Source organism: Hipposideros armiger, unplaced genomic scaffold (assembly GCF_001890085.2).
Source record: "Hipposideros armiger isolate ML-2016 unplaced genomic scaffold, ASM189008v1 scaffold_1020, whole genome shotgun sequence".
Classification (NCBI taxonomy): Eukaryota; Metazoa; Chordata; class Mammalia; order Chiroptera; family Hipposideridae; genus Hipposideros; species Hipposideros armiger.
The window spans coordinates 407,359-419,517 of NW_017732370.1; the positions used below are offsets into that span (position 1 = coordinate 407,359).

Below are 12,159 nucleotides of genomic sequence, written 5' to 3' on the forward strand. Positions count from 1 at the left end.
TTTGACTGCCCAGGCCTTCTGTCTAATAGAGCTTTGGGAGAAGAGGAGACCAGCCTTGACCTCTGTCACAAATTTGTTAAAGATTCATAAGTCCTATTAATTCAGTGAGTGATGCCTCAGTCTCCCCTTATCCCTAGTAACCCAGCCATTCCCCAGTAATCCACAGGCAAGAGAGTCTAATAATGAAAATTCCCCACAAGCTGGTTATGTAATAACCGTCACTCCCTGGTTCTGAGTGCCAGCGATGTTCCAGGCGCCATACTGAACACTTTATATTCAAGATCTTTAATCTTCAAAATGTCATCACAAGGTGGGTGCTTCAGTTCCTTGAAGCAGGAAAGCGAGGCCCAGAGAAGTCTGAGAGCCTTGTTTAAAATCAACAAGGGGTAGAGCTGAGAATGTGCCTTTGACCGCCCAGCTCACATCTTACCTTCATCAAACTGATCTTTATTGCTTTTCTGTGCTGTTTTAGTTTTCTCTTGCTGTGTAACAAATTACCAGAAAGTGAGCAGCTTAAAACATCACCAGTTATTATATTACAATCTGTCAGCCAGAAGTCCAGCACAGCATGGCTGAGCTCTCTGATCAGGTTGAAATCAAGGTGTCAGTGAGCCGCAGTTTCATCCAGAGCTCAGGGGCCTCTTCTGGGCTCATTCCTGTTGTTGGCAGAATTCACATCCTTGTAACTGTGGGACTGAAATCTCTGTCTTCTGCTTAGCTCTTGGCTAGGGACTGCTCTCAGCATCTGGAGACCACTCTCGGGGCTTTGCCGACGACCCCTTCTTCCCTTCTATCTGACTTTGTGCCTCCCCATGACCACCTCCATGGTATCTTCATCTCATCAATAGAGACCCTCCCTCTAGCTGAGCCCCTCTCACACTTCGAATCTCTTTGACTTGCTTTTCTGCCACCAGCCAGAGAAAACTGTTTTTTAAAGGGCTCAGGTACTTAGGTCTGGCCCACCTGGATCATCTCCCTCTTTTAAAGTCAACCGTGCCATATAACACGACCTAATCCCAGAAGTAAAATTCATCATAGTCACAGTCCTAGGGATTATATCACGGGGCGAGAGACGGGGTCTTGGGGGACATCTTAGAATCCTGCCTACCATATGTGCCAACTGTGTAAATTAGTTTCTTTTACTCCCTACACTCATCCCGAGTGAAAGGATAGACAATGAGAGACCTAGCCAGAGAACCAGGTAGACAGCACCGGAGACTCTTGGAGCAGGCAAGTGTACCTGCTTTAATAATGTAGGCACTAGCCCCAGGTTCTCTTTGCTGACCCCTGCAAGGCGTGGGCAGGACACGCCCCTGGGCTCCAATGGTACACAAGCCCCTGAGAGAAGACTGACAGCCAGTGCAAAAGGGTAAACTGAGGCCACTTGGGACTGCTGTAGCTACCACAGAGACTCCTGACCTGAAGAATTTGGGCCCTGCTGAGAAGAGTGTTTGGTATTTAGTGAATGTTTGAAAAGCATATATTGTTGAAAAACAGAATAAAAGACATTATGGCAAATCCTATTATTATTATTATTATTATTATTATTACAATAATAATCTTAATAATAAGTAAGTGCTATTGTATTACAAGCACCATTAGGAGTAGTAAGTTCTATTATTATTAAGCAATCCAGCATTTCTGTCCCCAGGATCAGACTCCATTCAGTGTCAAAGGCATCAACAGCTCAATTCATCACCGCCCGAGGCTTTCCCCAGCCCTGTCTTTGTGGCGCTGACAGCTCACATTCACAGCCCAGTAGTAAGCATGACACCTGCCCATCCCGCTGAAGCCTCTAGCCATCCTACACAGCAGACACTTCTCCTGTGAGTTTCAAAGCTGGATTTTTATCCTGGGAGAGAGTTAAGATCTTCCTAAAATTATCCCTGGTCATATCTCTCCCTTGCTTAAAACCCTGCAAGGTTTTTATCCCCACTACCCTCAGGATAAAGCCCAAAGCAGCCTCTTAGGAACTTACCTTTGGTCTTTACCCTGTGACTTTCCCCACCATCCCTGCCAGACTGAGTCACTTGGCAGTTCCCTGAATTTGTCACTTGCCCTCGCTCCTTTGGACCTCTGCACATGTCTTCATTTCCTGTCTGAGAGGCTTCTCTTCCCACCTCTTCATCTGGCTGACTCCTGCTCCTCTTTCAAACCTCAGATTGCAGTCAGCTCTCAGTTTAGGAAAATCAACAGAAATTCTAATAGAAGGGACCACGCCTGCCTGCCTTCTTAAAACTTGCACTTACCACTATTTGGGACTTGCCTTCCGCTTACTTCTGAGGATAAGCACCTTGAGAACAAGGACAGGGTTTTGCACATCGTTGTTTCTAGTGTCTAAGAGGACCTGTGTCCTGCAGGGGATGCTCGTGTTTTCTGTGGGATGAATGAGGCAAGAATGATCAAGATATGAAAAATCTCATGTTACGTACCTTCTCTCCTGCTTTGGGAAGCCACCCAAGAGCATGGTGGCCTGGGTCCTGGTCCTACCTTAGTCATGTACCTTCTGAGTGATCTTGAGCATGTCGGAGACAGAGAGAGTAGCTCCTGTGGATTTGGTCCTGCTGCAGAGATGGGGGCAGGCCGAGACTGCTAATTGACAGCATTGCTCATCTTCTTCAACAACTCCTTGCACCCTTGGGGAGATGGGGGAGGTGCCTTGTGTCTCTATGTGCCTAAGGCTAATGAGCTGGGTCCTGGAAAGAGAGGTTTAGCCCCTGATGGGGAGACAGTAGGCCTGATCAGTGGATCCTGAGTGCAGGGGACCTCAGAGATGAGGAATCAATGCCTGAGAAAGAAGCTGGCCTGCAGAAAAGCAGATGGGCTCCCCAGCCTAAGAGAGAACACAAAGTGTCCACTATGTCTCATGTAAGCTTGACCCACTGAGGTTCCAGCTTTGCAGTTAGTAACTACTTATTTAGTCCTGGAGGCACAGAATGGTCTTCTAAATACAAAATGAAGATAGCCACACTGCTTGGGTAGAGGCAGGAGGGTTCTCCCACCTGGTCTCTGCCTTCCTCTTCCTGGGAGCCAATGACTGAAGTCATTGTAAATGTGGTCCCACCCTGGTGGGTGTTTGCAGGTGAACATTAGTTCATTTAATAAATGTACATGGAGCACTTGCTGAGCACAGGTTCAGGATAAGGTACAGGGAACAGAGAAATGAACAAAACAGGATTTGGTCTGCTTTTGAAGTTCTGTTTGTGGACTCACATTGGGAAAGAACAGTACAGAAGGGACAATTCCTGGGAGGAACGGATATGTATGTTCAGATCATGGTTATCCCCATGAATAGGAAACACGAAGGAAGAAGAAACTAGGGGAGCTGGGAGCTGGGAGATTTAGGACCAAATCTCCCATAAAAATGAATCCCCTGATAGGTATGAATTAGCCTCCCAGTTGCTACTTTCTTCAAAGACCTATTTCACAAAAAGCATTCACCCAGCCTGTAGAGAGCACAGCTTTGATGCTGATGAATAGACAGACAGGTACCTGGAGGAAGGGAAAGGATGTAAAGGTACCCAGGAGATGCTGAACCCCTGGTGGCTCCAGCGCTTTCATGAAAAAGGCTAAGAGGACAATTGTGAGACAAGGAACTGGGAACTGGCCTCTGCCATACCTTGGATCCCAAGGCAAAATGAAGGGGTATAGCCATAAAGAAAAGCCTTGGAAAGTTGAGGGCACCAGACTGCCCTTGAAGTAAGATGAGTGACAGCCTGACAGGTGCTCCCTTCCTAAATTTATTCAGTCAATGGTGCTGACTTCTTTCTCTGCTGTGTACCCAGGTAGATGCTGGTAATGTAAGTGCATTGGCCTTCAATAGCACCCATCTTCAGGAGATAGCTTTGAACACACTCATGTGATGAATTAAGTGATGATAGGTATACCTATGGGGTACAGTGGTGGCTCAGGTGAGAAAGCAACCAGTTCTGCCTGGTTTGGCTGATGGAAGAGGTCAAGGTAAAGAATGAGCAGAGGAGTAGATAGGAATCATAGCATGAACCAACTTGTGTGTTTTTAGCTGAGGAGTTTGCTTTTGTCCTCTGTGCAGTAAGGAGCATTGGGAGGTAGAGAGGGGTTCATGGTTAAATGTCTAGTTTAAAAAGACCTCTCCAGCAGTATCATGGAATAGGAGCCTGGACAAATGCCAGCGTGGAGGAGGGAAAACCAATTAGTCCATAGTCCAGGAACAAGACGGTGAAGAGCTGAATTGAGGTAGAGGTGAAGGGGATGAAGAGCGGGGACAGATTCAAGAAATGTTAAGGTAGTAAAATCTTCTCTGGCGACAACAAATGTGTGCCTGCATGCATGAGACGGGGAACATGAGAGTGGGCCAAGTGGAGGATGAGTTCCAAATGCTAGCCTGAATGATGGGTGGATAATGGCCACGTTCACAGATAGGTGACTAAGAGAGGGGATCAGATTGGGGTGGAAAGATGGAGTTCAAGCTTAAGAGTGATGTGGTCTTAAGGATACCGTAATCATTTCAGCTTCATAATAATGGCTTAAGACATTGGAATCTTTTGGTGTTTGCAGCACTCCTGGGGTGAGAACATTAAAAGTCATCAGTCATTAACAAGCACAGGGAAGGGCACAAGCATTTTTGATATACTGTGTGTCCTGGTGACCTAGCCCAGTGCTGGGCACACAGTGGGAAGGAATGGGATAGTAAGTAGTACTGATCTTGTATGTCAGGTGCCCAGATCTTAATACCATGTCTGTCTTTTGGCAAGACGCTTAACTCCTAGACACTGCCGTTTTTTCTTCCACCAGATGGGAATGTGAATAAAACGTATCCTGTCCACTCCAAGTGTGCTTGTGAGGACCAAAAGCGATATGTGACAGTGCCTTATAGGCTATGTACAGCCATGTCGAAGGAAGTAGTTAATGTTATTATACTAATAAATGACTTGTGGTTTAGGTGGTACAAGACTGTTGGCCTCCCCTTCTGGGTAGTGAGGGGCCAGAGCTAAGCATGGAGCAGAGGGCATCAAAGGCTGAGTCTTGGGTGAAAGCAGTCAAGAAGCAAGAGACTGAAACACTTCTGTTATGAATAAGAACTGTTGGGGGTGGCCGGGTGGCTCAGTTGGTTAGAGCGCGAGCTCTGAGCAACATTCGACTCCCACGTGGGCCAGTGAGCTGCGCCCCCTGCAACTAGATTGAGAACCGTGACTGGATTTGGAACTGAGCTGCGCCCTCCACAACTAAGATTGAAGGATAACAACTTGACTTGGAGCTGATGGGTCCTGGGGAGGAGGGGACACACTGTTCCCCAATAAAGTTAAAAAAAAGAGAAAAGAATAACAACTGTTCTGGAGTGAAGGTTCTGCAAGGAAAGACAGTCGGAACCCAACTGGGTCCAGGTGGCAGAATTTGGAGAGATTCCAGAGGTTGTAAGGCATCGGGATGGCACATTTTATAGGGTGCCTGTATCCCTGGCAGGAAGGGAGCTATAAGGTTTCTAGGGCCAGCTAGGGCTGAGGGCTTTATACATGAGTGTGGAGGCCCACATTTGTGGCATAATCGGGTAGGCTTCAAGAAGGCTCTCATCCCACACTGTCTTCTTCATTGCCCATTAATGATGCCTAAAAGTACCTGCAAAATGCTTTCCTTGAACTTATTTATTGTTACTGTTAGTAGTACTGCTAATAATTCAAGACATTTGTATCATTCTTCCAGTCTACATAGCACTTTCTTATGTATTATCTCTTTTAAGTCTCACAGCAACACTGTGAAGTGTTATTTCCCCCATTTTGTAAAAAGGACACTTGTCTAATTACAAGAGATAAAAATAAAGAGATTAATTTTTTTTTTAAACCAAGATTGCTTTTTGGGATATGGAATTCCAGTGAGGAAAATCTAGGACAAAATATCAATTGACAATATCAGATTTAAAATGTTTTGACTCCAAATCCATACTTGCTTTCTCCAGCAGAATTATTATCCTAATCATTTAATTAAAACAAAAGGACCAGCTTTGGGTTTCGCTGATTTTCTCTAGGCACTGGGGATACGACAATGAGCGAGACAGCCCACAGGCCGGCAGGGAAGCATTTGTGGCTCACATGATGGTGACCAGAGAGAGATTTTATAGGGATGGCTGAGGCTCCTGAAAACACTTTGTAGAAGCTGGCCAATTTCATGAGGCTGCATTTGACTGCCTATTTCTCTAGCATGTTCGCCACACATCTTTAATTATACTGTATTTATTTCTAATTCCTCCCAACCTGCTACACCCTGGTGGTTTCTCATATTCCTTCTTTGGGTTTTTCATGCTGAACAGACATGATGTGGGGCAGACCTCAGTACTCTCATGTTCTCAGGATCGTTGTTAGTTCTCAGTCTGGAGCCCACACCTAGACCCCTGTGTAATTAAAATCCTTCTCGTGCAGAGGTTTAGTTGATGCTTGGTAATCCCTTTACTCATTTTGCAGCTACAAGTCTTTTCACTGGTCTTAAAGTCGAGTTGTGTGCTCTGAATTCAATTGTAACTCAATTTGCCAGCTACTTCACAGCACAATCACTATGAACTCACAGTGCCCCTAACCCTTGGTGCCCCACACTCTGGCTGCACAGTGGTGAGTGGTACAAGAACGTAGAGTGCTGGCTTTGAAGTCAGCTGGGTCTGGATTTGAATGCATCGAGATCATGCATGTGAAGTGCTTAGTTCTGCCAGGCACACAGTTGGCAGTCAATACATTATAGCAGTTGTTGTTCTTGCTGTTGTTGTTATTATTATTATTACTGCTTTATTGGAATTATTTATGGTTGAAAGATCTGGAACTTCAACTCAAGCCTTCTGTCTAGACATCAATAGCCACACCTAGGAATTAACACCTTATGGTGATTTATTTAGCAAAACTTTTTTCATTTGACAAGTGGCTAAGAACCCAGTGATAAGAAAACAAACTGTCAGGAATTTTTGTGTTTTCCAAACACAGTAATGCAGCTCCCACAGGATAATCCAGGATTGGTACATATTGTACTCATTTTCTTATACCTTCTGTAGGGGTAAGACTGTGTGTGATTAGTGATCAGTTGGGCGCAGTGAGGACCCCAGGGCACTGAGATGTTTTCAATCAACAGTCCCTCATCAACATTTACCAAACAGCTTCCAGGTATCAGTCTCTATGCCAGGCACAGTGTGGGGTTCAAACATGAAGCAGACACATCTCTGCCTTCTGGAAACATGCAGGCCTTTGGCGAGAAAGACCACAAGCGTGAAAATGCAGTGGCAACACAGGGCTGTCACAAAGCCATGCATGCTTGGCGTAACTTGGTCTTGGCCTCTGGTCCACCACTCAGCCTTACAGATGGCTGTTTGCTCTGTTCTTTACCCTGGTTTCTCTGGTGTTGCGACAATGGGATACAATCCCATTGGGAGTAGGGGCCCTTAGGATTTTCCTAGGACATTCATAAGAAGAGAATCAAGGTCCCCATCAGAATCTGTTCTACCCCAGGGCTCCCAGCCCTTTCTGTCATTTCAGTGAAGGTCACAGCCAGCCAGGCAGTGTGTGGCTGGAGGAGCACAGGGGACCTGAGTGAGCCAAGTGTGCATTCTGAGTTAGAGCTTGTGGTGGCAAGTAGGAGCCAGGTGACCTTTAATCCCCTCTAATCCTGAAATTTGTTAATTTTATGAAATATCCCTCTTAGCAAAATGTTTCCAACACTTGAATTTGGGTTCATAATGCATGTTTCCTTGTGTTTAGAGTAGCATTTCCCAAAGTATGTTCTGTAGAACACTACTACAAGACATTCACAGATTTTGAGGGAACAGATTTTGTTCCATAGTCAGTATGTTTGGAAAGTTCTGGGTTAAACAAAATTAAACAAGCTGCTCCACTGTAGCACTTCTTTAATACTTTAATATGCTAATGTATGTTATGAATCTTAAAACAGTAGATATAAAATGTAATACTTTCAAACTTTATTTGAAAATGAAACGGTTTTCATGAAATTTCTGTTAACATCTTCTGGAAAAGCTACTGTCCTAAGGAACATACTTTGGAAAATATTGACTTAGAAGATTTTCATTGTGTAGAAACTGGCGGTGGTCAGCTGTTTCCCACATTCACTTAGAAACCAGTCTTCAAATGCAGCAGGAGAGTCTAAGTTTAGAAATAAAGAAGCACTTCCTAACTGTGAGGGTGGTTAGGGAGTAGAATCCTAGAGTGTCCTGGGAAACTATGATAAGAGAACACACTACCCCCTTGTCCTTTCACAAGCTCTCCCATGAGTCATTATAAATAGAATGAATTATCAAGGAAGATTGGGGATCTTTTCATCTTAAGGGGGCCTTTGAAAATAGGATGTAAGTGAGAGATAAGAAGATATGAATTAAAAGGCAAGAAGACAGACGGGCTGACTTCTAGAAGGGCTATCTCTGTGTCTGCAGTTAACATTCATTCTTACTCTGCCTGCAACATACCCCTGAAGGAAACACCTTCCTAACTCAGATTTCCAAGACAACTGGAACTAATAACGTAGAGGGAGGGCCAGAAGCTGCCCGGAATCTCACGGTAGTAATTTCGGTAACTGTCATGTGTTGAGCATTTCTCATGTGCCAGATATGCTCAGCCTTGTGCATGTATCTTACACATTCCTTGAAATAACCTCTGAAGTTGCTGTCATTATTGTTCCCACTTTTCAAAATGAGGATATAAAGCCTAGAGAGGTGAAAAACCTTCCTTAAGGTCATACATCCAGTATGGCGTGGAACCTGGATTTAAACACCAAAGCCCTTATCAACTATGTGCCCCCCCAAGCTGCCACTGTGAGTCTGTGGACATCCAAGACATCAGGGATTTATTGGAATAGACTTTCTTCCATCAGGCTGTGCATGTGGGAAGACGATAGAGGAGAGGTAATGAGCTACCCACATCGACAGGAAGGCAAGGGAGAGGGGACATCTTCCAGCTCCCCCCAAGACCAACCATGGCCAGTGAGGCCCCTTAGGTGCCTGACAGCAGCCTGGCCTGTGCCTCCCCCTTGCCAGATGCATCTCTTCTCATTAGCCATCTGCCTCCTTGTGCTTGCTAATAGCCCACAGCACATGGGCAGTTGCCATTAGAGAGGCAGGACATAATATCAGTTTATGAATCAATACGTTCTCTGGCATGTTCGTATTCCCTTAACAGGAATGTGGCAGGACCCAAAATACACACAATCCACATCTGACTCCACAGTGTCAGGGGTTGGTGTCTCTAAAGGAATCTTTGTAACTTCAGTGTGCGGCCTATAGCTAATGAGGCTGGACTCTGAACAGGGGAGCTCAAGCCTACAACCTCAGGCCTTGACCGTGGCTGGCTGTAGGTGTGAAGGAGGATGCAGGGGGTGTACCAGGGGCCTGGAGGCATGAAGTCTTAAGAAAAGAGACCACCTGAAGGAAAGCAATGTCTCTGCCTACCCAGGAAGTAAGCTCAAGGAACCTGCCATCTGTCATGTCAGGCAGAGTGACAGATGGGTTAGTCCTGGGGTCTGTAACTCCCATGTGCCCACACAGCACGGAGCTGTGTTTGAGGCACTTAGAATGAACATGTGATGGATGTGACTTTAGTGCACAAAGATGACCTGACCCACATTTGAAGGCATTATTCCAGGAGCCGGGATTGGTGAGCCAAATAATCCACACCTCCCTGCCTGGCTTCCCTGCAGAGGGCCAAGGGTGGCCTTGGAGGTCCACCCCGCCTGCGGAGAGAGATTCTCCTCCTTATGACACAGACTGGCTTCAGTGGGACTCGTGCCTGCAGGTGTTAGCTTGCTGAGCTAACGCCTAGGTGGGGCCATGTTATTGGATGAGGGTCATGTGTTCTGGGAGAATTCCCTTGAGCTCTGAAATGTCACTGTCCCAGATGGGGTTTCTCTGACTGCCTCATCTGAAGTAGCAGTTCCCCACTCTTACCCTCCATAGATATCTGAAGTTATACGTACTTATTTGTTTACTTACAATCTGTCTCTTATTGTAAACTGCAAGCTCCTCAAGAGCAGAAGCTCTCTTGTTTATATCTTCTGTCTAGAACATCTTTGGTGCCTATGTCTGGCACAAAATAAGCACTTAACTATTTGTGAAATGAATGAAAGGAATTAATAAATGAAGGCACAACTCTATCTGCAGACCTTCAGATTGAGATTCTTCAAAAGCAATCTTGATCTTGTCACTCCTCTGCTGCCAGTCCCCTCAGGTCCCTTTATATACATGATCGAGTGCAAGCCCCCTAGCCTGGAATCCAGGCCTCTAAGCTCTGGCCCCTCCTCACCTCTCCAGCTTCGTTTCTCACCATTTCCCACCCCCATGCATCCTATGTGCTAACCTGGAAATCTCAAACTTTGGTGTGCATAAGACGTTGGCTCCTGCTGAAAACGCAGACTCGTGGCTTCAGCCCCAGAGCCTGAGATTCAGTTGGTGTTAGGTGGGATGCAGGAATCATCACTTTTTTAAGGGTGCCTGGGTGAGTCTGGTGGCGTTCTGTGTATTCTGTGGACCACACTTTGAGGAGCAATGCCTCTGCAGGCAGCTAACTGAAAGGGCCACACATGTTCTCCCTTGTTGCTTCTGTATCCATGGTGACTTCGTCTGGAATAGCCTTTGTCTATCTACATTTTTCACCCAAAAAATGCATCCTTCAAGACAGCTCAATGGTCACACCTCCTGTGAATGCAGTTCTGCCTCTACCAGGCACATTAGCATTTTCTTTCTCTCTCCCTCTTTGGCATCTGACACACATTTTTTAGAGATCATTCTGCTTCTTTCTCTTTTTCTCCCTCCCCTATCCCAACATTGTGTGCTCTCAGAAGAACAACTCTTATTTATCCCTTGGCCCTTAGCACCTAGCAGAGTACCTGGCAATAGGTGTTCATTTGACTAGAATGAGACCTCTAGATGTGAGTCAGCAAATTCCCCCCTCTTCTTCCCTTCCTAACTCTGTTCTGTTTCTGACTTCTGGGTCTTTCCAGGAGTTCTCGCTCCAGAGAATAGACAGCCTTGTGGACGATCGTGTCAACATCCTGGGATTTTCCATTTTCAACCAATCACATGCCTTCTTCCAAGAGTTTGCCCAAAGCCTCAACCAGTCCTGGCAGGAGAACTGTGACCATGTGCCCTTCCCTGGACCAGCGGTAAGTACCTACCAGAGCCCCTCTGTGGTGCCCCTTTGCCTCCACACACATCCCCCACTGTGGGCCAGACGCTGGGGCTCAGACCCTCCTGGAGTCCAGCCTTCTCCAGGCCCAGCTCAAAAACAGGTGTGTAGAAGTGCTGGGAAGTGATGACAAGGGAAAAGGTTTGGGACGTAGTGAACTGTAAACAGCAAGCTTGGCGGAGACAGCAGGGAGAGAGTTGTGTGGAGGCACCAAGCTGTCATTTAGTGATGTCTATAAGCATCCTGGGGCCAGACTCCCAATGATACTGTTGCTGAGAACTGCCTGAGTTCAGAATCCAAGAATCTTACTATTGGAAGGGTCTTTAGCTGATCTGCTCGCTCATTTTTCAGGTAGGAACACTGAAGCCAGGGCTGGGAATAGGCAGTATGGGGTTTTTTTCCAAGGGCAAACACCAAGGCTTTTGCAGGCTGAAACTAGATTCTGCGACTCCTGATTCCTGGTCCAGTGCTCTTTCCATCACACTGGACTGCTGTCCCGAGGAGAAGCTCATCCAGAGAGGCTGCTTTTGTGCCCTCACCAATGTTCTTCCTCCTTGCACGTCCTTCCCCTGCTGTGTGTGATGGAAGCAAAGATTTCCCTGCCATTCTCCCTTAGGTTTGATGTTCTTACTCTGTGGGGGCAGGTCAAGTATGTCTGCTTGTGTCCATTTGTTAAAAGACAGATTCTCAGGAGATGGGGATTGCATAGCTTTCTAGATCCTATCTTAGCGATGTTACAGTTAGGCCTCCAAAATCCCCATAAGGCAGCTCATGTGATGCTCACCACAACTTTCTGAGGTAACTACTATCAGTATCTCCACTTTAGAGATGATGGAACGGAGGCCAGAAAGGTTAAGTAAGCATCCCAGGATCACACAGCTAATGAGCAGAGGAATTTGGATCAGAACCCAGGCCATGTGGGTTTACAGTTCACACTTTTAACCACTGTGCCATTTTTGCATTTCTCTAGGCCCATCATTCTCTTGCCACACTGTACTATAAATTGGTCTGGCACAATGAA

At 46.0% G+C, this 12,159-nt stretch overlaps 1 protein-coding gene across 6 annotated transcripts in view; it reads left to right on the top strand.

Annotated features, from left to right (window-relative positions):
* GRIK4 (glutamate ionotropic receptor kainate type subunit 4) overlaps positions 1-12,159 on the top strand; it is a 416,055-nt gene that overhangs the window by 256,427 nt on the left and 147,469 nt on the right. For all 6 annotated transcript variants that reach the window (XM_019631615.1, XM_019631614.1, XM_019631618.1 and 3 more), the window contains one exon: positions 10,954-11,115. In XM_019631615.1, coding sequence (XP_019487160.1) covers positions 10,954-11,115 — 162 coding nt within the window. The remainder of the gene's footprint in view (positions 1-10,953; positions 11,116-12,159) is intronic.